Below are 26,542 nucleotides of genomic sequence, written 5' to 3'. Positions count from 1 at the left end.
ATCTCATTGTGCAGTTGCTGAGTCATCTATCAATAGACCTGCCTCAAACTGCTTTCTCACCTTGCACTTCCCACCCTATCTCCTCCCCATCTTCTTCTACCTAGACAATTGGTCTCAAAATAAGCAATAAACAGTCAGTCTCACTGTGGCAATGTATGTGTGTGTCTTACTTTGATAGAGAAGGCTAGTTTAAATACTGTTTTCTGCTGCGTGTTGCTAAGGTGACACTCATCAGTCAGGTACTCGTGTAAGGTTGCCTTTCTTTTATCTTGTATATTAATGTATTTACATATAATAGAGGGAAACATTCCTTGTGGGAAAAATATATCTAAAAACAAAGATTCTGTAACTTACCAAACAGAAGCGTTGGTTCGCTGATAGACACAATAACAAACACAAACACACACACAAATTTCAAGCTTTCGCAACCCACGGTTGCTTTGTCAGGAAAGAGGGAAGGCGAGGATTTTGCCTTTATAGATGTCTGCTTGTGTCTGTATATGTGCGAATAGATATGTGTATGTGTGCGAGTGTATACCCTTCCCTTTTTACCCCCAAGGTAAGTCTTTCCGCTCCCAGGATTGGAATGACTCCTTACCCTCTCCCTTAAAACCCACATCATTTCATCTTTCCCTCTCCTTCCCTCTTTCCTGATGAAGCAACCGTGGGTTGCGAAAGCTTGAAATTTGTGTGTGTGTGTGTTTTTTTTATTGTATCTATCAACGTACCAACACTTTCATTTGATAATATTACATATTCATTCAGTCATTGTGTTTCGTAGATCTCATCAAGGAACCTTTAGGGACATGAAATGAGGGAAGGTATGCATTAGCAAAAGTCTAAGGAATCATAGAAACTTAAGTGTACTGTTGTTGTTGTTGTTGTGGTCTTCAGTCCTGAGACTGGTTTGATGCAGCTCACCAAGCTACCCAATCCTGTGCAAGTTTATTCATCTCCCAGAACGTACTGCAACCTACATCCTTCTGAATCTGCTTAGTGTATTCATCTCTTGGTCTCCATCTACGATTTATACCCTCCACACTACCCTCCAATGCTAAATTTGTGATCCCTTGATGCCTCTGAACATGTCCTACCAACCGGTCCCTCCTTCTCGTCAAGTTATGCCTCTTCTCCCCAATTCTATTCAATACTTCCTCATTAGTAATGTGATCTATCCATCTAATCTTCAGAAATCTTCTGTAGTACCACATTTCGAAAGCTTATATTCTCTTTCTGCCCAAACCATTTATCGTCCATGTTTCACTTCCATACATGGCTACACTCCACACAAATACTTTCAGAAACGACTTCCTGATACTTAAATCTATACTCGATGTTAACAAATTTCTCTTCTTCAGAAACGCTTTCCTTGCCATTACCAGTCTACATTTTATATCTTCTTTACTTCGACCATAATCAGTTATTTTGCTCCCCAAATAACAAAAATCCTTTACTACTTTAAGTGTCTCATTTCCTAATCTAATTCCCTCAGCATCACCTGACTTAATTTGACTACATTCCATAATCCTCGTTTTGCTTTTGTTGATGCTCATCTTATATCCTCCTTTCAAGACAATGTCCATTCTGTTCAACTGCTCTTCCAAGTCCTTTGCTGTCTGTGCCAGAGTTACAATGTCACTGGCGAACCTCAAAGTTTTTATTTCTTCTCCATGGATTTTAATACCTACACTGAATTTTTCCTTTGTTTCCTTTACTGCTTGATCAATATACAGATTGAATAACATCAGGGATAGGCTACAACCCTGTCTCACTCCCTTCCCAACCACTGCTTCCCTTTCATGTCTCTCAACTCTTATAACTGCCATCTGGTTTCTGTACAAATTGTAAATAGCCTTTTGCTCCCTGTGTTATACCCCTGCCACCTTTAGAATTTGGAAGAGAGTATTCCAGTCAACATTGTCAAAAACTTTCTCTAAGTCTACAAATGCTAGAAACGTAGGTTTGCCTTTCCTTAATCTTTCTTCTAAGATAAGTCACAAAGTCAGTATTGCCTCACGTGTTCCAATATTTCTACGAAATCCAAACTGATCTTCCCCAATGTTGGCTTATACCAGTTTTTCCATTCGTCTGTAAAGAATTTGTGTTAGTATTTCGCAGCTGTGACTTACTAAACTGATAGTTCGAGAATTTTCACATCTGTCAACACCTGCTTTCTTTGGGATTGGAATTATTACATTTTTCTTGAAGTCTGAGGGTACTTCACCTGTCTCATACATCTCCCCTACCAGATGGTAGAGTTTTGTCAGGACTGGCTCTCCTAAGGCCGTCAGTAGTTCTAATGGACTTCTTCACGCAGTATTGTATCTCCCATTTCATCTTCATCTACATTCTCTTCCATTTCTATAATATTGTCCTCAAGTACATCGTCCTTGTATAGACCCTCTATATACTCCTTCCATCTTTCTGCTTTCCCTTCTTTGGTTAGAACTTGGTTTCCATCTGAGCTCTTGATATTCATACAAGTGGTTCTCTTTTCTCCAAAGGTCTCTTTAATTTTCCTGTAGGCAGTATCTATCTTACCCCTAGTGAGATAAGCCTCTATATCCTTACATTTGTCCTCTAGCCATCCCTGCTTAGTCATTTTGCACTTCCTGTCGATCTCATTTTTGAGACGTTTTTATTCCTTTTGGCCTGCTTCATTTACTGCATTTTTATATTTTCTCCTTTCATCAATTAAATTAAATATGTCTTCTGTTACCCAAGGATTTCTACTAGCCCTCGTCTGTTTACCTACTTGATCCTCTGCTGCCTTCACTACTTCATCCCTCAGAGCTACCCATTCTTCTTCTACTGTACTTCTTTCCCCCACTGCTGTCCATTGTTCCCTGAAACTCTGACCAAAAGTCTTGTTCCTCCTGCCACCGAACTTCACTAATTCCCACTATATCTAACTTTAACCTACCCATTTCCCTTGTTAAATTTTCTAACCTACCTACTCGATTAAGGGATCTGACATTCCACGCTCGGATCTGTAGAACACCAGCTCTCTTTCTCCTGATAACAATGTCTTTTTGAGTAGTCCCCGCCCAGAGATCCAAATGGGGGACTATTTTACCTCCAGAATATTTTACCCAAGAGGACGCCATCATAATTTAATCATACAGTAAAGCTGCATGCCCTCGGGAAAAATTACGTCTGTAGTTTCCCCTTGCTTTCAGCCATTTGCAGTACCAGCACAGCAAGGCCGTTCTGGTATACTGTATACTGTATTGACAATAAACTATCACTATTTTGCTTAGTCCTAGTCTTGATTATGCCTTTTAAATTTAATCGAGTAGAAGGCTGTTTCTTTGGAAAAGTTGATGGCTCCTCAGTTTTACTGTACAGCTACTGTTTATTGCCTATTAGTAGCTTTATTTTTATTTGATTAAATTGGTATTTTTCAGAGAAAAGAGTTTTCCAAATGTGAGTTAGACTTATGATCCACATAAAATAAAGTACACAGAATTTAAGTGCCTAGTAACAATTTTTATTTTAAGTAACATAATCATAAATGACAACAGATAAATAGGGTACTGGGAATCACCTGCTGCTTTGGCTTATGAAGGGGGGTGGGAACTGAAGATGAAGTCTGCACCCGGAGTCTCTGGATGTGGTGAGGACTGTGACATTGGTGGGGTGCCTTATGAAGGAGGGACCCACACCAGTTGGCCTCACTTAATAGGTACCTTTGCAGCTTTTGACATTTTGCATGATCTTCACAGTGTGGTCTCCTTGTCACAACACCAGAAAGGGATTGTGTATGGTGGCTGGAGTGGTAACTTGGTGATATCTGTGCAGAGAATTATGTGAATACACTTTTTGACACCTTAGTGGAGAAAACTGGGGCAAAACTAGCCGGTGTCAGATCTCGGCTATGTAGTCTCATGGCTATTGTGCAGCTGTAAGATGCCTTGCTTCCCACAGAGCATTTGTGCTAGTGGTGCTCCCATTTATGACTGGTACATTGTGTGTAGGCCTGAAAGGGCAATTTATAGCAGTACCACATGAGAGCCATCTTTACAGTTTGATGCCATCTTGCTTTCATCCCACTGTTGGCAAGATGGTAGCTCATAGTACAACACTGAATAATGCATGGGTTATACAATTTTCATAAGAAAACAGATTTTAATTAGCGTTGGTAATCTATGCTATCCAGGTGGTGGCCCAGAATAGTTCACCAGAACCATTAACATTTTCAAATTGGGTTTACCACCACCTCCTGGTTTAGTAGGAAGATCAATTGCATGATAGTGTGTAGGTGGCAGTGTTGTTTGTGATTGTTGAACTGACACAGAAATGATCACTGTATTAGTGTTTGTTTCTTTTCATTGCTCTGTGTTCACTTTTTGGATTGCAGAAAGGGACCAAAATCCTAATTTCTTGAAATCTCAACACTAATGACAAGGAACTATTTGTGCCTGTCTTCCAATGTTATTGTGCCATATTTTACTCGTTTCTTCATTGTCAGTATCTCCGAATGTGTGGGTAGTGCTTAGACTCCAAATGATATCACATACTGATTACCCCACAGGTGTCACAGTTGGCAACAGAATTGCAAGTTTCTGTCAAATACCAACAGCAGTCATGCAGGATCCAGTAGAACCAATGGAGTGTTCCCTCTGGGCCATGTCTCCAGAGGCTCTAGACTACAATAGACCTCTGCCACCACAATATAGGATGGCAGGCAGCAGCCACAGTCCACTTGCACTCAGAGCCACATTAATACATGACATTATGCAGGCACCACCTAGTCACAGCTCCAAAACCATCATTTGTGATTAGTTCAGACATCCTGAACCTTGTTGCTGTTGTATGAGCTAGACTCTTATTTCTTGCCACATTATTTGTAATGAGTGTTTGTACACTTCAAGAAGTATAAATTAAGCAAATTGTCTGTTCATGGTGTTTGTTGTTCATTAATCATTTCTGCTCCTGTCCAGCTTTCCTATTGATGATGGTTGCTGCACCACTCTGTAGACCATCTCTCCTTACCACTGTGTAAGAACACTCCACATAAAATAAGGACATGGAACTTTTTTATTTTGAGTAACACTCATATATAAATACAGAGTCATATTTATAGCAAATTATTATTTGTCGTACAGCTTCATAACAAACACAGTGCATGCCACACAGCTCCCTGACTAGATATTCAGATAACTTGTAGAAAGAGTGGCTGTTGCGTAAGTTTTTAATTTTATTTTGAGATGGAAGTAAAAATTGTTTTTGTGTGTCCTTTGATGTGACTGTGTATATCATAGTTCACTTGAAACAGATTTTTAATATTGGCAGCAAAAACCATTAAGTAGTAAATTTATTGGGAAGTGAGAGTAAGAATTCCAAGATCTTTGAAAACTCTTCTGCAAGATGTACAGTTAACCACTTTACACTGTATGCTTACTGTTCACTTCTGTGCAATAAACACATTGTTTATTTTGTGTAGCCTGTTCCAGAAAATAATTTCAGAAGACAATAGGCATGTCCATCTATGGAAATGAAAATGTATAATTAATTAAAATGGAACCCGCTAATGCAGATAAATTTAGGCTCTCAGTTAGTTAGTTACATGTTCCATGGATCATTTTGCATTACAAATAGTAATGATGTGGAATGAGTCATTTTACACTCACACCACAAATTAATTTGTGTGTGTAGTTACATTCTGAACATTTATAAGGGCTATTTTCTTTTGATGAAGCTACATTAGTCACTGATACTGAAATGCTGTAACTTTGTGAATGAATTCACGCAGGATGAACTGGTTATTTGAGCTGGATACAAACTGTTGTGTCTAGGAATCCTGCCTACACGGTTCACTAGACAAACAATCAAACAACTCGCATTAATGAGTTTTATTACAACAAAACAATATAATACTTAACTTTGATGGATGTGTCACAAGCAAGGGGCAACATACAAAATAATTCCGTCTTCTTTAGAATAGTCCAATACAACTCTGTGCTACAAAGAGATTCAAAACGAAGTGGCTAAGGTTGATGCTGCTATCGAAGTGGCTATCGAAGTGGCTATCCAAGTGGACTACCACCAGTCAGGCCTGGAAGTGAGGTCGGTTAGCGTGCTATTGGCTGAATTCTTCTCATAGCCTTCTCGTTCCTTTCATTTCTGACTGGCATGCTGGCACTGACTTTATGCCATAACACAAACTGTTAAACATTCCACTAAATATACAGTGTGTTTCAAAGTTGTTGTGAAAAATGTCTGGGTATGATAGCTCATGTCATGGTGAATGACTTTTCTTAGAGACAAAATGTTCACTGAGTCGTCCAGACAGTCATCCAGTCACCTGCTCCACACGAAGGGCAGTATGCCCAGAAAAATAAAACCCCTGATTCATTTCTAAAATATCTTTCTTCACATTCATTCTCATGGTTTTGTTATTGAAAATCACTGTCAAATTACTGAGGTAGTACACTGCACACCTGGTTGGTAGACCTAGTTAGTTCTGGGAAATATCATAGTCCCAGGGGCAGCAGGTACCAGAGAATGCCCAGTGGGAAACGTCAGCGAACATTTTGCCTCTAACAAAAGCTATTCCCCACGACACGATCTACCAATTTGAAACACACTGCTTTGTCTTTGCGTCAACACAGTGCATGATGTTTTCTAAGGCTGTAAGACACTGAACTCATCTTATGAAAAATTTCCATATTAAGAAATATTGATTCCTTAGTTCAAGTGTACTGACAAAGCCTACTGCATATAGTTATGACACGTGACAAATAAGAAATCTGAATCGTGAGTAAAAAAATTAGATGTTTACCATGTGAAACAACATCCTTTATGGTACAAGTCAAGTAGTGAAAATGCTGTTTCTCTGATAATATACACAAATAAAATAAATAAATAAGTGTGTACTGTACTGATCTTAGAAAAATATGTAGGGCTATCAAGTGGAATATGACATAGGCTCAGTTGTAGTGAATGCAGGTGACAAACTTAAATTGGTTGGTAGGGTACTGGGAAAATACAATCAATAGCTATGCAAAAGTGATTGTTTACAAATCTTTCATGTGACACACTATAGAATACTGCTCAATTGTGTCACACCCAGGGGATATTGATCATGTATGAAGAAGTGTAGTAAAAGTGGTCACAGGTCTGTTTGACTCACAGGACAGCATGTTGAGAAATCAAGTTTTTTTCTGTATTGTGATTTCATTCCCCTGCCCCATATGGGCTCAATCCGCTGCTCTTCAGCCGAGTGATATGACAAACAATACAAGAATAAAATGTTACATATAAGGCGATAAAAAAAGGGGGGGCATAGAACAGAGTAAGGGGAGATAATGGAGGTAAAAATACACTGACATGGAGATGTTCATGGGGGGACAATTAAATAAGTCGACATAAAGTTAAAAAACACAGTTGGTGATTCGTAGAACACAAAAAAAGACACTGAAGTCACATGTACAGGTTAAAAGTTGGCCACAGTTTAAAAACATTCCAGAACAACACACTTTAAACCCACTTGGAGCACACATGATGGAGAATAAACCTGCCAGGTGGGACCTGCAGGGGGAGAGGCCTGAGAGGATGGAAAAGGAGGGGAGAGTAAGGTGCAGCAGAGGAGGGGGTGGGATGAAAAGAGTAGGTGGCGTCAGTGTGTGCACCAAGAGGCAGGAGACAGGTGGGGCCGGAGAGGAAGAGGGAAGATAAGGCAGGAAGGAGTGCAGAGACATTGAAGGGAAGCACAAGAGAGGGAGGGAGAGTAGGAGAGAAAAGCTGCTCAGGAGAAGGGAGGGAGAGGAGAGAGACCCCTGAGGAGGAGGCAGGAGGAAGATGGGGTTAGAGTTGGCAGGAAGGGTAGATGTCAGGGCGAAGCTCATCATCTGGGAGGGGTAGATGGAGGAAGTTGTGTTGGAAAAGGAGGCGGAGGATGTGGAGATGGAGAGAGTGGGATACAATGGTAAAGGTGCGGCATCGGGCTGGGGGTGGAGAGGAAGAGAGACACCAGAGTGTGAGAGGGATCAAGGTGATGGACAATATATAGTGTGCGGATGTGTTCTGTGTTCAAAGAAAAGGAGAAGGTGGGGGAAGGAGATGAGGTTGTAGAGGCTGCGCATGGAGGATGGAAGGCAGATGCGGAAGACGAGGCGGAGTGCATGGCATTTGAGAATTTCGAGTGATTTATAGAACCGAGAGGGATGGAAATCCAAGAAATGCTGGCATAACAGAGGATGGGACGGATCAAGGATTTGTAGGTGAGAAGGAAGATTGAATAATCAACGAAAGGATAACGTTCTACGAGTCGGGGCGTGGAATGTTAGAAGCTTGAATGTGGTAGGAAAACTAGAAAATCTGAAAAGGGACATTCAAAGGCTCAATCTAGATATAGTATGAGTCAGTGAAGTGAAGTGGAAGGAAGACAAGGATTTCTGGTCAGATGAGTATCGGGTAATATCAGCAGCAGCAGAAAATGGTATAACAGGTGTAGGATTCATCATGAATAGGAAGGTAGGGCAGAGGGTGTGTTACTGTGAACAGTTCAGTGACTGGGTTGTTCTAATCAGAATCGACAGCAGACCAACACCGACAATGATAGTTCAAGTGTACATGCCGCCGTCGCAAGCTGAAGATGAACAGATAGAGAAAGTGTATGAGGATATTGAAAGGGTAATGCAGTATTTAAAGGGGGACGAAAATCTAATAGTCATGGGCGACTGGAATGCAGTTGTAGGGGAAGGAGTAGAAGACAAGGCTACAAGAGAATATGGGCTTGAGACAAGGAATGAAAGAGGAGAAAGACTAACTGAGTTCTGTAACAAGTTTCAGCTAGTAATAGCGAATACCCTGTTCAAGAATCGCAAGAGGAGGAGGTATACTTGGAAAAGGCCGGGAGATACGGGAAGATTTCAATTAGATTACATCATGGTCAGACAGAGATTCCGAAATCAGATACTGGATTGTAAGGCGTACCCAGGAGCAGATATAGACTCAGATCACAATATAGTAGTGATGAAGAGTAGGCTGAAGTTCAAGACATTAGTCAGGAAGAATCAATACGCAAAGAAGTGGGATATGGAAATTCTAAGGAATGACGAGATACGTTTGAAGTTCTCTAACACTATAGATACAGCAATAAGGAATAGCGCAGTAGGCAGTACAGTTGAAGAGGAATGGACATCTCTAAAAAGGGCCATCACAGAAGTTAGGAAGGAAAACATAGGTACAAAGAAGGTAGCTGCGAAGAAACCATGGGTAACAGAAGAAATACTTCAGTTGATTGATGAAAGGAGGAAGTACAAACATGTTCCGGGAAAATCAGGAATACAGAAATACAAGTCACTGAGGAATGAAATAAATAGGAAGTGCAGGGAAGCTAAGACAAAATGGCTGCAGGAAAAATGTGAAGACATCAAAAAAGATATGATTGTCGGTAGGACAGACTCAGCATACAGGAAAGTCAAAACAACCTTTGGTGACATTAAAAGCAGCGGTGGTAACATTAAGAGTGCAACGGGAATTCCACTGTTAAATTCAGAGGAGAGAGCAGATAGGTGGAAAGAATGCATTGAAAGCCTCTATGCGGGTGAAGATTTGTCTAATGTGATAGAAGAAGAAACAGGAGTAGATTTAGAAGAGATAGGGGATCCAGTATTAGAATCGGAATTTAAAAGAGCTTTGGAGGACTTACGGTCAAATAAGGCAGAAGGGATAGATAACATTCCATCAGAATTTCTAAAATCATTAGGGGAAGTGGCAACAAAACGACAATTCATGTTGGTGTGTAGAATATATGAGTCTGGCGACATACCATCTGACTTTCGGAAAAGCATCATCCACACAATTCCGAAGACGGCAAGAGCTGACAAGTGCAAGAATTATCGCAGAATCAGCTTAACAGCTCATGCATCGAAGCTGCTTACAAGAACAATATACAGAAGAATGGAAAAGGAAATTGAGAATGCACTAGGTGACGATCAGTTTGGCTTTAGGAAAAGTAAAGGCACGAGAGGCAATTCTGACGTTACGGCTAATAATGGAAGCAAGGCTAAAGAAAAATCAAGACACATTCATAGGATTTGTCGACCTGGAAAAAGCGTTCGACAATATAAAACGCTGCAAGCTGTTGGAGATACTGAAAAAAGTAGGGGTAAGACGGGTCATAAACAATATGTACAACAACCAAGAGGGAATAATAAGAGTGGACGATCAAGAACGAAGTGCTCGTATTAAGAAGGGTGTAAGACAAGGCTGTAGCCTTTCGCCCCTACTCTTCAATCTGTACATCGAGGAAGCAATGATGGAAATAAAAGGAAGGTTCAGGAGTGGAATTAAAATACAAGGTGAAAGGATATCAATGATACGATTCGCTGATGACATTGCTATCCTGAGTGAAAGTGAAGAAGAATTAAATGATCTGCTGAACGGAATGAACAGTCTAATGAGTACACAGTATGGTTTGAGAGTAAATCGGAGAAAGACGAAGGTAATGAGAAGTAGTAGAAATGAAAATAGCGAGAAACTTAACATCAGGATTGATGGTGACGAAGTCAATGAAGTTAAGGGATTCTGCTTCCTAGGCAGTTAAATAACCAATGATGGACGGAGCAAGGAAGACTCGCTATGGCAAAAAAGGCATTTCTGGCCAAGAGAAGTCTACTAATATCAAATACCGGCCTTAATTTGAGGAAGAAATTTCTGAGGATGTACGTCTGGAGTACAGCATTGTATGGTAGTGAAACATGGACTGTGGAAAAACCGGAACAGAAGAGAATCGAAGCATTTGAGATGTGGTGCTATAGACGAATGTTGAAAATTAGGTGGACTGATAAGGTAAGGAATGAGGAGGTTCCACGCAGAATCGGAGAGGAAAGGAATCTGTGGAAAACACTGATAAGGAGAAAGGACAGGATGATAGGACATCTGCTAAGACATGAGGGAATGACTTCCATGGTACTAGAGAGAACTGTAGAGGGTAAAAACTGTAGAGGAAAACAGAGATTGGAATACGTCAAGCAAATAATTGAGGACGTAGGTTGCAAGTGCTACTCTGAGATGAAGAGGTTAGCACAGGAAAGGAATTCGTGGCGGGCCGCATCAAACCAGTCAGTAGACTGATGACCAAAGAAAAGGTGAGAAGGATGGTGGAATGATGCAGACCCCATATCCAGTCAGATAGGAGTTTCGGGAGGCAGAGTCTGTTGTGAGCTTTGTGTTGGATGGTAAGGAGATGGGAAGACCAGGTAAGGTGGCGGTCGAGAGAGAGGCCAAGGTATTTGAGGGTAGGAGTGAGGTGGATAGGACGGCCATAAATGGTGAAGTAGAAATCATGGAGACGGAAAGAGCGGGTGGTGCAGCCTATGACGGTCGCCTGGGTCTTGGACGGGTTGATACGGAGGAACCACTGGCTGCACCAATGAGGGTTTGGAGAGTACGTTGGGACCATTGGAGGGTAGGATATAAGGCTAGCAAGGCGGTGTCATCAGAAAATTGGACGAGATTAGCAAGCGGGGGAGATTTGGGCATATCAGCAGTATACAAGAGGTAGAGGAGAGGGGAAAGGACGGAGTCTTGGGGCACGCCAGCAGAGGAATATAAAGTACGGGATTTGGAATTGTGGATAGTCACATAGGAGGGACGACGGGAGAAATCAGGATTGGCCGACGCCATTTACAGCACGGAAGTCTACTTAAAAAGATTCAGGAACCTGTATTAATTGAAGAATCCAGAGATATATACAACAGCAAACGAAGTTGACACTCGGCGCAGCGGCTTAAGGGCACTCTCCGTTTGCAGTCGCTCCCATAAGCTACGTATTACGTCGAGTGTGAACTGAGTTTGCGCGAATATTACATTAGCTTCGTAAGTACCGATGCCGACGGGACCCCACAAAGGCAAGATTAGTCTAATAACAGTGCGCATCGAGTCATTTACGCAATCATTCTTTCCATGCCCCACATACGGAAAAGAAGCGAAAAAGCGTTTCACATTTCTTGTAACTCCCGTCAGCCATTGTGCCCAGTGTCAATTTACCTTGCACGTACAAGAAGGGCAGTGAGATGTATCCTCTGCCATGCACTTCACCATGGTTAGCAGAGTATCGGTGTGGATTTATGTCGTGTTATATCCTGAAGAGAAGCAACAATTTAGTCCCCTGACGTGATAAAACTACAGTACTCAAAGAGACGTAAAACATTCTCTGCCTTTTTGATAGATCTATAACAAACGTGTGAAAACCGCCCCAATAACAAAATTAGGCACACAGCGTCTCCAGTAAGTAGTATAATAAACACATCCCCCCGTCGGCTTCGTGTGAGTATGCTTGTTAACTTTCTTTCCTACTATTATATGACTTCGTTTTTCTTTCAAAATTGATTAGTTCAAACTTTGGCGCACATGGCCATCGATATGTGTCTGTTTTCCATCCTGCAGTTATACCATCTTGTCATCAAAGCGACCTTCAATTGTGGAAACTAATGCGAATTTTATTGTTTCAGTCTTGTGTAGTAACAGCATATAAACACATTACTCATTTCTTAACAAATTATTAGTGACACTGTAAAAGAACAGCATCACTGCACCAAATATTCCAATTTCACTGACTTTGACGGTTGGCACTACCCTCGTCTTAAACGCAAATAAAACATGAAGTCTGTCTGCTGTTGTTGATGTTTACACGGACAGGCTAAGAAAGTTAGAAAATAATAATACATTTTTTGGTTAAGTGCTCCAGATGTGCGCTTTAAAATAGTTACCAATGAATATTTTGACTCTACGATAGTAAATGTGGAATGAGTCGTTGGAAGTTGCGTTCTTCGATACGATGGTACGAAAATATCAAACTAGACTAACGGATGTCGGTTAGAGATAAATTAAATTTTTAGTGAACGAAGGAAACAGTATTTTCAGCTTTGACCCAATATAAATAAATACCGCAAAGTGATATCCGCTCGCGTAGACTTAAAAAAAAATCTGACAAATTTATGTTCACTTCCTATCATTCTGATGTAAGCTGGCAGTATGCTGGAAAGTTTAATATAAAACTGGCCATCATGCCTTTATAAGTGTACATACCAAGCAGTACTCTGATCATGTTAGTTACTATTTACCCGAAGGTTGGTCCAGATATTTGAAACAGTCGTTTTTGCGTATATTGTACATAATTTGCGTTATTTACATTGCCAACTTACTAACACAGAACGAAAAATGGACGTATTTGCTCACTTGATCAGTAGTTGCATATAAGAATACACAAGTGTCAACTGCATATATCTTTTTTGTTTGCATAATTTGAGGTATTTACATCATTTGTATAAAACAGTATGAGACCTTTCTTTGTATGTGATACTAAAGCGATTTTGGAATTGGAGTCTGCTGACATCAGTCTTCCAGTCTATGTTCCATTCCGTAGGTGTGACCCAAACCACTTGTTTGTGAATCACTTACGTATCAAATGCATTCAGCTCTAGCAATGGCATTCTTTTATGGGGATCAAAGGCACAAAACATGAACACAGTTTTCAAACTGCAGAAAAAGCCATAGGCATAATGACTAATCATAGTATTTGGGCTCATTTTAGAGAACTATTTAAAAAACAATTACTGCTCCAAGTGATTACATCTACCATTCCCTTGTGCATATCTGGGAAAACATTTGCAAGTATTTCGCTAATAGCATTGTACATAATCATGGCATAAGGTCCAGTTTGGTCTTGCATTTACTACGGAAAACCGAACAGAAACCAAAAACAGTAAAATTTGTCATAGATAAAGTTGTAGCCTATAATAAACTGTCCAAAGACAGAAAAAAATTAACAAAAAACATCTATTGAAAAAGGCAACTAAAACATACTTCATAAGTATTGCCTAGGCCCTACGACACAATCAGAGATCATTTCGAGGACTAAGAGTAGGAGTTTATAATGGGACAACAACAACCACCTGTTACATTACAATATATGTTCACAATGTAATGCTCTTATGAGAAAATCACTCATTAGAGGAGGGAGGGGATTGCAGTAGTGGTGGTGGATGCTGACTCAGTTTTCCAGAGGGACTGAAGGCAGGACATGAAGGTGTGCAAATTCATGGTCCTGGCATAACTAGTGGACGGCCATAGAATGTGCAGCAATGTATGGCAAAAGTGCATTTTATATTATAAGTTATGTAGAGTAACTGTTTACAATCAAAATAACATTGTGCAGTAGATAACAACTGAATGAGGTAGTACAGTTATTGAGACACAGATTTCCTAGTCTGGAGGGTAAGGTTTGCTCTGTCTGGCCATCCTGATTTATGTTTGCTGTGGATTCCTTAAATCATTTCAGGCAAATGGTGGAATGGATCCTTCAGCAAGACCATGGCTGACCACCAGCCCTATCCTCGTTCAAAGATACTTATATATTCTATGTGCATGTATAGTCAAGTTATTTATTTTCATTGCATTGTTATGACAAATCATTTTATCATTGTGAGATGGACTCTGAATGAATGAATAAATAAATAAAATGAGACCACAGTTAAGAGAGAAAGCTGTTGCATTAATATCTTGTCATTTTGTAGATTTCTAATTATACGTTCAGTGTAGCGCATTGTTGCTGTTTCTGTGCTTTTACCTGCTTCAGAGCCATGTTGACTACTGTTCAGTGGCTTGCAGTCCTTTAGATATCATTGATTGGGTGCTTTATTAGTTTCTTTAATACTTATTTATTTTTGTTTTATTTATTTATTCATCTTGAGTTTATCTCGCAATGATACAGAATTCATCATCATAATACAACAAAAATAAGTAGCTCAAATATACATACACATAAAATATACAGGCTAAGTATGTTTGATTATAACAGGACAGGTGGTCAGTCTGGCCTTGCTGAGAGGTATCATCCTGTAATTTGTCTGAAATGATTTAAGAAAACAACAGAAAACCTAAATCTTGATGGCTGGGCAGAGTGAAATCCATTCTCTCAAACATGAGGTCAGTGTCTTTAACAGCTATTTATTTTCATTGCTGCAATCCCTCGTTTCATTGGTCCCATGTTTACAATGTTTTTTCGGCTATACACGATTTACATGAAATAACTTGTAATGTGAAACATATTTTTGCACTGCACACTCCATGGACATCTGCTGCTGACTCGTGCACCATGAATCTTGGTGCTATGCTTCTTGCACACCCTTCAGTCTGTTTGGGAACTGACTTGAGGACCTTAACCATAATGCTATGCCCCATGCATGCTTCCATGTCTTTCCTTCAGTCCATATGGAAAACTGAGTCAACATCCTCCCATGATAAGTGAGAAATTGAGCTTGGGAGAATGACAAGACCAAACATTATTGGCACGCACTATAGATCTTGACACATGATTTTCTTGCAAAAGCGCCACATTATGATCATCAGGGTGGTCCATTGATCGTGACTGGGCCAAATATCTCACGAAATGAGCTTCAAATGAAAAAAACTACAAAGAAAGAAACTTGTCTGGCTTGAAGTGGGAAACATGATGGTGCTGTGGTTGGCCTGCTAGATGGTGCTGCCATAGGTCAAATGGATATCAAGTGTTTTTTTTTTTTTTTTTTTTTTTTTTTTTTAAATAGGAACCCTCATTTTTTGTCACATATTCATGTGGTACGTAAAGAAATATGAATTTTATAGTTGGACCACTTTTTTTTTTGCTTTGTGCTAGATGGCACTGTAATAGTCACAAACATATAAGTATGTGGTATTACGTAACATTCTTGTCTTCACGTAACATTCTTGTCTTGATATTTGCCTTGTGAGTGTTCTTTAGCACCACCCAGAGGACATGTGTGACTTATGGAACGTCATGAACATGAACAGCCAGTGCTCCCATTTTTTTCTTTTCCTTTTTAGTAAATTCATAATATTTACTGATGACATAATTTGTGGATAGAGGCCCCAAACACATCCATGCTGTATACAGCCATAGAATAGTGGAATGGGGTTGCAACAGATTCATGAGTAGCAGCTTAACATTTAATCTTACAAAAACTCTTTTTGTGCAGTATTTTAAAAAAAAAAAACTAGATGTGACAACCGGGTATACACTAGATGAGGTGCAATGTGTGTGAAGTTTCTAGGCATCCAGGTGGATAATACATTGAGGTGGCACCAGCACAATGATAAAGGCTCAGTTCTGCCTCAGAAATCCCCCCAATGTGCTGACTTGCAGGCATTCTTACTAGCATGCATTCACTCAGTACTGTCCCACAGTGTAATGTCTCCGGTGAAAGAGCGAAGTTCAAAGAAATACTTACTATGGGCAAATGAGCAGCAGGAATATCATGTAAAATTAATAATCAAACACAAAGCAGACCTATCTTCAGGGCCTAGTGATTATTATATTTGTTTGGTAATACATTACAAGATGTAAGATACATGCAAAATACCCTCAGACTTCAAGAAGAATATGATAATTCCAAATGCGAAGAAAGCAGATGTGAATATTGCTAAACTATCAGTTTAATAAGACCTGGTTTCAAACCACAAACAAAAATTCTTTACAGAAGAATGGAAAAACTGGTAGAAGCTGACCTTGGAGAAGATCAGTTTGGATTCTGTAGAAATGTAGAAACACGGGAGGCAATGCTCACTCTATGAATTCTTTTAGAAGATGGGATAAGGAAAGGATTATGTTTATAGCATTTGTAGACTTGGAAAATCTTTTGAAAGTGTTGATTGGAATACCCTCTTTGACATTCTGAAGGTAATAGGGGTAAAATCCAGGTAGCAAAAGGCTATTTACAACTTGTACAGACACCAGATGGCAGTTATGAGTCAAGGAGCATGAAAGGGAAGCAGTGGTTGAGAAGGGAGTGAGACACAGTTGTAGCCTATCGTCAATGTTATTCAGTCTGTACATTGAGCAAGTAGTAAAGGAAACTGGTAAAAAAAATGGAGTAGGAATTAAAGTCCAAGGAGAAGAAAAAAAATTGAGCTTTGCTGAGGACATGGTAATTCTGTCAGAGAAAATAAAGGACTTGAAAGAGCATTTGAACAGAATGGACAGGGTCTTGAAAGGTAGATATAGGATGAACATAAACAAAAGCAAAACAAGGATAATGGAATGTTGTTGAATTAAATCAGAAGATGCTAAGGAAATTATATTAGGAAACAAGACTCTGAAAGTAGTAGATGAGTTTTGCTATTTGAGCAGCAAAAATAACTGATGAGCGTTGAAGTAGGGAGGATATAAAATGTAGACTGGCAATGGCAAGAAAAGCGTTTCTGAAGAAGAGAGATTTTTTAACATTGAGTACAGATTTGAAGTCAGGAAGTCTTTTGTGAGAGTAATTGTACAGAGTGTAGCCCTATATGGAAGTAAGGGGGGGGGAGGAGTAAAAATTATAGACAGAGACCAAGTTTGAATGCAGTAAGCAGAATCAGTAGAATGTAGGTTATAGTAGTTATTCAGAGATGAAGAAGTTTGTATAGTGCAGAGTAGAAGAAGAAGAAGAAGAAGAACAACAACAACAACAACAATAAAACCACATTGGTATTTGTTGCTAATAATAATGCTTTTTTTAAGGATAAACTGTGATTCTCTACAATGATAGTGCAGGTAAAACAATTATTTACCAATACACTATGCATCCCTCTTCAGGGTGCAGAATGGAGTTTTATACTTTGGTGTAACAGTCTGTAGCAGTTTGCTGGTAGATAGGCCTGGTAATGGAAGTCCCAGAAGTTCAAAAACTGAGTACAAGAATACATTATTAGCCATCCCTCCTACAATTTAACAGAATGCTTGTACTCAGGAATGTAAATTGCATGCAACTGTAATATTTGTATTACATAGACCGTGACTGTGCCAGAATATAGACAATATAGACAACTGATTTTGATCTGTGTAAAGTAAATGCCTTGTTTGAAATATTACATGAAACCAGCAGCTGCATGGTGTAATTGGAGGAGCAGACATTGTTTTCAAAATAGCCATTTTTTTCTCCTAATATATAGTTAATTCTCACAGCTGTCACTGTGAGTAGATTAGAGCTAACCATAATTTGTTATTAGTATGTTTTATAGAAGTGAACTGCAGTTGTTGCTTGTACCTGTTGATGTGTAAATTGAGTCATTACACATCCTTGAAGCCCCTGTTTTTCTTCCTTCCTTTCTTTCTTTCTTTTTGTGAAAACAATGTGTGAAGTTTAGCAAGCTCAGCCATTGCCTGCAGGGGAAACAACTATTAAAAATACCTTTTTGAAAACAGCCACAAGTTGCATTTAGCTCTTTTCTTTTTTATTTTATTTATTTATTTATTTACTTATTTTTTACCAGTTTTGTTCTGCAAATGAACAAGAGCATCATCAGAACACATAGCTTAAAGTTGGCTGACAGGACTGAAGATTAAACTGGCTATACTGCAGTACTTAAACTTCTGTTATAGTAGAGTAGTGAATGATGTCATTGACAATGCCAAAGATTAAATTTATGATTAAATTAATTTAATGTTTGGTGCTGGGAATGTCATACATACATACATACGTACCAATGTACTTTAAATGCAAATTTAATTATTATACACATCCAATTTAATCTTTAGTGCTGTTATCCAAACTTTAATGTAATATTCAGTGCTGTCAGCAAACCATAAACTGTGCATTCTGATGATTCCCTTGTTCATTTGAAGAGTGAAACTGGTAAATACAAAATAGTAATTGAAACTAATGGCTGTTTTCAAAATCTTAATGTGTGAAGTGAATGAATAAGTAACACTTCTTGCTGCTGAGCTTCAGTCTTACCTCTCATGTTGTGCAATCGGGTCTGACATGTTGTCTCCCTACAGGAGTCAACAGTGGAGGAAGTGATGCACATGCTGTCTGGTGAAATAGACATCAAAGAGGAGGCAGTAAGTACTATTAATGGAAACACTTATTGTGACTTTTTATTTATGCATTCATTTTTGTGCATCTATCATGAAAACAAAGTTGTGTGTGTGTGTGTGTGTGTGTGTGTGGGGGGGGGGGGGGGGGGGAGAGAGAGAGAGAGAGAGAGAGAGAGAGAGAGAGAGAGAGAGAGAGAGAGAGAGAGAGAGAGAGAGGGAGAGAGGGAGGGGGGGGGGGGGAGCATCATGTCGTCAAAACTGACTCTGAACACCAGCCCTTTTAGGCACTACAGAGAAACGGAGCTCTGGCAAGAAAAATTGTATCTGATGTCCTGGTTGTGCAGTTAAGGTATAGGGCCCAGTGGTGAAAGCTAGGAGAAACAGTTAACCTAGCAGAAACAGTTAACCATTGTGGAGTACGTGCCTCTGCCAGCCGAGACAAAGACTGTTGCTTTTTTTTAATGTAAGATAAAACAGAATTCAACATTTTACTTTTTCCTTTGTGCCGTTCTTAAAAAAAACATGTTATGAGCCCTCACTAGTGAAGTTACACAGGACTTACACTAGCCTGTTGCCACTGCTTCGATTGCGGTACATATTATCCATTTACCTATTCAACTCCTAGATTTTCAATTTAACTTTTTTTAGTTATCAGATTAACTCATTTTGTTCCCTAATTTATCCACCTCTCTTCTGAAGATTTTTCCTGACAGTATGCCTTGTGATAATGTGTGACCAATAACACCTAAAAATTGCTGGTGTGTATCCAGGGTTAGATTCTGCAAAGGGCAGATCAGATTTTGTTACTTTCACTCACCACTCCCCCCCTCCCCAGCAATATAAATTTCTGCCACCCTGCTTTTAATGTACTTCACATATGTAGGATTTTAATAATAACAGCAATAAAATATGTTAAATGTTTTAATATAGTTATAATAGCCATGACTTTCTATATCACTGCCTGGTACATCATTTTATTTTAACTTGCAAGAAATTACAACACAGAAAAATATGTTTTAAAGGCACTTCCTTGAAAATTTGAGAAGTACATGTATCATGCAATTAATTTAACAAATATAATAGCAAGAAATCTCACAACTTTGACATCCTTGTAATTTATGCAGTATAAAGCTGAAGTGTGCCCTCACCAATATCACCATTCTATTGAACACTACAATTATGAATACAGATTTGTAGACTATGGCTTTACAGGCCTGTCTTCCAGTCATTTTTGCTTCTGTTCAGAAAATCCAGTCCTTGTGTAACTTTTTGTTAGAGCAGGGCATGGTGTTCTCCCTTCTGTCTTGTCTTTCTAAGCTGCCTGTTCATTGCTGCATCCACATCTGCATCTGTACTCTGCAAATAACCATGAGTGCTTGGTAGAGGGTGCATTCCATTGTATCAGTTATTAGGGATTCTTCCCATTCCAAATGTGTATGGAATATGGGAAGGATGATTGCTTAAATGCTTCTGTGCAAAATGCAACTAATCTTGTCTTTGGGGCTCCTGTGGGAGCGATTTGTAGAGGATTGTAGCTTATTCTTAAATTCCTCAGTTAAAACTGGTTCTTGAAACTTTTCCAGATAGTGCATTGTTATAAGTAATTGCAAAAGATCTGAGGTTGCTATTAATGTTTTCTGTCAGATGTTTAATATACGACACAAACAGCATGGGTTCCACAACCTTCATTTACTTCTACATCTGTCAGTGACTCTCCCCTACAAGTAACATACTGCGTTCTACATCTACATATGTTCTCTGCAAACCATCATATGGTGCATGGCGCAGGGTACTTCACACCACACTACTAACTAGTCATTTCCTCTTGTATTCCCACTCGCAAATAGAGCAAGGAAAAAACAACTGTCTAAAGGCCTCCGTATGAGCCCTAATTTCTCACGTGTTATCGTCATGGACCTGAATCAGCAGCTAATAGTAACTTTGATCTTAGAAATACACACAGATGCAAAAAGATTTATAAATCTGTCACTCATGAATAGGGTGTCTGTTCAGAAGATTTTGAGTCCTGACTTCTATGAAAGTCTGTAAATATTATGCAAGTGGCAAATGCAAAAATTGGTCTCAATGCATGAATGTTCGAACTTAGGCACCCCAACTGCTGGAGCTCTGGAGAGGAGATGCTTGCAACTCATTGGCGGCGATGTAATTGTTTGTGGCAGAGCCTTTGTTCTGCAGTGACAGATGCAGGAAATGCAGTGGCCTAATTGGTGGTGTGCATATTTGAAAGTGCAGCCAACCAGCTAGTGACTGATACTGCACCTATAACAAATGTAGCAGCCCACCTCTGAATTGCTTCAGTGTCTTTCTTTAATCTGACCTGGTAGGGATCCCAACCACTCAAACATTACTCAGAGTAGGTCATTCTAGTGTTGTATACACTTTCTTCTTTATGGATGAGCTACAGTTTCCCAAAATTTTCCCAATAAAATGAAGTTGAGCATTCACGTATCCTACTATCAACCTGATGTTCTCATTTCATTTCATATTGTTTTGCAAAATTATGCCTAGATGTTTAATTGGAATGATTGTGTCAAGCTACATCCTACTAATGCTATATTCCTACTCATCCGCATTAACATACATTTTACTATGTTCAGAGCAAGCTGCCATTCATCATACCAACTAGAAATTTTGTCCGAGTCATCTTGTATTTTGTCTAAGTCATCTTGTATATTCGTACAATCACTCAATGATGACGCCTTCCTCTACATGACAGCATCATCAGTGAGCAGCCATAAATTGTTCCTCACCCTGTGTGTCAGGTCATAAATAAAAGCAGTCCACTCACACTTCCTTGGGGCACTCCTGGCAATACCCCTGTCTACGATGAACACTCACGTCCAAGGACCACTTACCAGGTTCTATTACTTAGAAAGTCTTTGATCCACTCATATATCTGGGAACCTAAATCGTATGTTCTAACCTTCATCCACAATCTCCATTGGGGTACTGTGGCAAATGGTTTCTGGAAATCTAGGAGCATGGAATCTGCCTGTTGGCCTCCATTTGTGGTTTGTAGGATATCATTTCAGAAAAGAGCAAGCTAATTTTTGCATGAGTACATGAGCAGCCTAACAAGAAATCCTCTATCCCGTCACAAATTTCATTTGATACCCCATGTGTTCATACTTTTGTTTGTAATCATTGCTGTGGTACTGAGTCAAGTGCAACCTGAGGACTCACAAGCATGTCTTATTTGTTTTTGGCAGCGGGCATGAAATGCCTGAGAATATCGACATCCTACCTGGCCGGAAGCATTTCTAAAGCTGGGCAGGCCTTAAGTAATCTTTGGCCAAGGGGTGTACCGAGGTAGTAATTGATATGCTGCATTGAAATAACAACTGCTTGTTTTTTGACCACGAATTAAGCTCAGTGCAGCTTTTAAGAATGAAGGTCCACCCACCAAACATGACAAATGTCCTTCTGAGGTGATACTTGGCACGAGCCCACTGTGATTATGTTTACGTTGTCATAGTGGTGATGTGCAGGGAGTTGCTATCGATGCAAAGCAACACAGTCCCACGAGGCCGCTAGCTTGTGAGCAGTTGAGGTGCGAGGTCAATGACTGGAACCATCTGGACCAGATGGCTGGTGATTAGTGGCTGTGATCCAGATGAAGGTGGAGCGGGGCTTCCAGAACAGCTGATGGGCATCTAGTGGCTGTGATCCTGGTGATGGCATGAGATGGCATTCTCTGATAGTTTGCAGTGCTGGTAAGTGTTGTGGTGCGAAGTGTAGGTTCAAGGATGGCCCGTCATCAGTCTGTAGTCTGTAGCTGAACTGGTCACTGAGAGGCTGAACGGCAACTGAAGTACCCATCAGCAGAGAAGTGCAGGCACAGCAGCGTGTGAATACGTGACCACATGGATGCAAATAGGTGCCTGTGACTGCAGTACTGTTTACCGTGACCTGCACCACAGTTACTGCACAGCTCGTGCCTCCAGAATGTGTGGTGGTAGCTGGAGGCTCAGCAGTAAATAGCTCGGAGACTCTTCTGTTGACAAGTGATCTCCTTAGGAAAGGCACGACTCATATCTGGCCTGCAACACATGTCCATGAGTGTGGTGGGCAGGTGTGCAGGTGCCCAGCCCTACATACACTACACATCTGCCCCCCGAAGGAGGATGCTGCAACCATCTCAGAGACGTGCAGCATGCTGGGGAGGAGGCAACAAGATGCCATCAGGACATTTAGTCAGTGAACATGGAACATGCCAGAATAAAGAAGCATGCTGCATTCATGAAGGTGATGGCAACTGGCCACCGTAGATTGCATAGGCAGTGTAGGCAGCAGAGATTCCAAAAAGGTGCAACCCAGGACCAGAGAACCCACGACAAGATTGGTGATTTCAGAGTGGCAGATAGATGTGGGGATGGATAGCTGGACATGGAGGAGGCAGCACTGGCAGCAGTTGTGGTGACTTGACTGCCAGGAATGGTAGACCAGTTGCAATGGGTGTTGGTGACAGTTGTGGAGCAGGCCGCACAGTCAGCCAAGGTGGTAGCCGTGACAATGGCGGCAGTGGTGGCGACAGCCAAAGGCGGAACTGTAAGGTCCGACCACGACTAAAGCTGGTGATGACAGCAGCTGGTCGCGGTGACAGTGACAGTCGTTCATGGTATCGTAGGGGTCAGATGTGTAACAATCGGAGAGCCAATCTTGACAGCTGGTAGCAACCTGATCAGTGCCGAAATGCACCAACGATGTATGGTTCAGAGTCTGTTGGTGTCATGTGCAGCGACTGCACCAACACAAGAGGGACGTCTCACATAAAATTCTTTGAACAAGAATGGATTGCCATGTGGCATAATGTGGAAAACGAATTTGATGATAGGAGACCCAGCTTGCCACATGTACAACTCTTGGATACCCAGTCCAAATGCTGGGGAGGGGAGTGAACTGGAGAACCTGAGCAGGCCAAATTATGCTCTCCGGCAGGTCCTAAATTGCCTGACGTTGAATGAAAGAGCTGGAGGCAACAGAGAATTGCCCATCCCCAGAAATGCTGGACTACAGGTAACAATAGCTTCATCAATCGAGAATGCACTGCAAGTGAATTAGAACCCAAACAAACACAAGAAATTTGCAGACCAACAGTAGTGAGTTAGCCAATGTACATAGGGACACAAATGAACAGACCACCCGAAGCACGCAGAAGAGAGAACATTGCCAAATAAAGATTACCACAACACAATAACACTAAAAGCTTCCCCATCAAGCCCAACTAGCATGCAAGTAAAAATGCATTGTGATGGCAAACATATGAACAATTGAGAAAGAATGAAATGCCATTACTGGAAATAAATGAAGACACATCGAGAAGCCTCAAAATACATGAAAAAGTGGCCTCGTTGTCCTCGTCCTCTCCAGGCACCACCACCCACAAGGGGGGAAGCGGGGGGTGGGGGGTCAACTGTGGCTGCACTGTCTGGGCGAAATGTGATACAGCGTGGTAGCATCAGACTGGGTGTGACAAAGGGGAGGCAGCCAGGTGACAGGCAAGAGCAGGAACTGCCACTGCAGTTGGTAAACCTTGACCAGGTGCTAAAGTGTGTGTGTCGTAAGCTGACACTGCAGTATTGGCACTGCTGTCCTCATTGCCAACTGAAGTATGGCAGATGAGGGAAGTTTACTGTAAATCCACATGAACCATAAGCGTCCCATGTATCAGGAAACCATTACTCTTGTTGCCACTTGAAGTAGTGTTTAATCAAATGGTGTCAAAAGTTGCTGATCGCTAAATTCTTCTAACATGAGTTGTAAATAATGTGAGACTTTGTACGGTTTCTTGTATACAGGTGGCTCCTTCCCAGTCGGAATTCTGTGCCACACCAAAAGTGTACCTGGCAATTGTCCAGGCAGATTAAATAATCCTGCATATTCCTCCTATAACTTCTCCAAATCTACTCTATCATTGCCTTTGATATGTGACACCTTTTCCCTTAGTGCAGTTAAATCAACAGGCTGTCCTGGCTGCTGGCACTCTACATTGAAACCCTTTCTAGTTCATCTTCTAACATTTCTGAGTTAGCTATCAGTGTACCTTTTGACTGCCTCACCTCCTCTGAACCAAAATTATCAATACTGATGGGCACTACCCAGTCACCGTCAATCTGTTGCACACAGAATGAACTATGTCATACAAAATGTTGCACCTGGTCCAGTTCTTTGTTTTCTGGCAAGGGCTCTACCACACAAACAGTATTAATTGGCAGATCACCTCATATGTTCATTCAGATCAGCTTTCCTGCACCTTTCGATATTGGATGCTATGAGTTGAGTCTAAGAGACTGTGTACACAGTTTAATTGGTTTACCTGACATCCGAGGTGTTCCTTGCGAGTTTGGTTCTTCCAGCAGTAAAACTGAGTTGGAACAATATCCCAACAGTGCTGTTTGTGATGTTTGATCAGGGAACCCACACTCAGAATGACAGCTTAGCTAATGCCCACAGAAGACAGAAATTCCACACAAATTTGGAAGTTTCTCTCTTCCACTCAGTAGCCCAGCAATGTGGAACAGAGGGATTGCATGCTATTCACACACACACACACACACACACACACACACACACACACACCACTTAACCTACTGTGTGCTGACTCAAATTCACTGTATCCAATATACTCTGGCTAGCTACAGATAGTATCCAACAACAACTAATGTGACCTCCCCTTTATATAGCCAAATAGATAGATGTCTGCCACTGATTTTGCATGATGGTGTCTCGTAGTTGAACTTACTGGAAGCATTGCACAGTGGTCTCACAGGCCGCTGTTCTGTTTAACCTGTGCATCTGACATTGTGGCTTCCCATAAAACTACTGAACATGGCATAGAGAGCCACACCTAATATACAATCTCTCAATTTAACACTAATCAATCCTTCCTAGTCACTGAATCAATCTCAGTCAAAGCTACTGCAGTTGCCACTGCTTCATCCAACGTCTTCTGGACTTCATGCACACTTTTCGGACATTTCAGATGACATACCCTGCAAAAACGCATCAGTGTGCCTCCAGCAAAATGCTATTATTGACATGATGATCCTTAGTTAACTCATAGTATTAATATTGATTCCTCTGAAATGATCCACAGAAGCGTCTATTGATTATTGAGCTTTTAGACTATACCTTTAAGTTGTTCACAATGATACCTTGAGGTATTCTTCCTCCTGAACAACACACAAAACCTTCCTGAAAATCTAAGGAGGACAGAACATTTTGAAATTTCTCGTTGGACATTACACATGTTTTATCATCCATTACCAATTTTAATGAAGTGCTCTTAACAACTATTCTTCACTCCAGTTATCTAATTTTGTGGCCATTTGTGAACCATCAATAAAGAAAATAACATTTGCCCCCAGATGTATTTGAAAATGGTGTCACCAGGGAGGCAGTACTAGCATCAAGGGTGGGGAGATACATACCCGAAGCTGGCCCTTACCTTCTGTCACACTTCAAACATTTTACTTCTCTACTCAAAGCTCCATTATCAACTCTGATCTTTGCTACTTCATCCAGCAAATCTTGAATTACTCTTCAGGTTGTTAGTTTCTCACCAACAGACATTTTGTTCATCACTACCACCACGAGTGTATCATATACTCACATATAAAAGAAAGGAAAGGAAAAAACACAATCTGACAGGACCAAATGAAATTTGAAGTTGGCACTCACTTGGAAACTTGCACTGCTTGCCACTGTTGC

The 26,542-nt window shown here is 40.5% G+C and overlaps 1 protein-coding gene across 1 annotated transcript in view; it reads left to right on the top strand.

The window, feature by feature from the left end:
• Positions 1 to 12,660: 12,660 nt before the first annotated feature.
• LOC126291488 (uncharacterized) overlaps positions 12,661 to 26,542 on the top strand; it is a 45,009-nt gene continuing 31,127 nt past the window's right edge. Inside the window, exons 1-2 of the mRNA XM_049984996.1 lie at positions 12,661 to 12,793; positions 18,773 to 18,835. Coding sequence (XP_049840953.1) covers positions 12,752 to 12,793; positions 18,773 to 18,835 — 105 coding nt within the window. The 5' untranslated portion in view covers positions 12,661 to 12,751. The remainder of the gene's footprint in view (positions 12,794 to 18,772; positions 18,836 to 26,542) is intronic.

Source organism: Schistocerca gregaria, chromosome 9, assembly GCF_023897955.1.
Source record: "Schistocerca gregaria isolate iqSchGreg1 chromosome 9, iqSchGreg1.2, whole genome shotgun sequence".
Taxonomy (NCBI): Eukaryota; Metazoa; Arthropoda; class Insecta; order Orthoptera; family Acrididae; genus Schistocerca; species Schistocerca gregaria.
The sequence above is the reverse complement of the archived record's forward strand: the minus strand, read 5'-3'. Positions and strand labels throughout refer to the sequence as shown.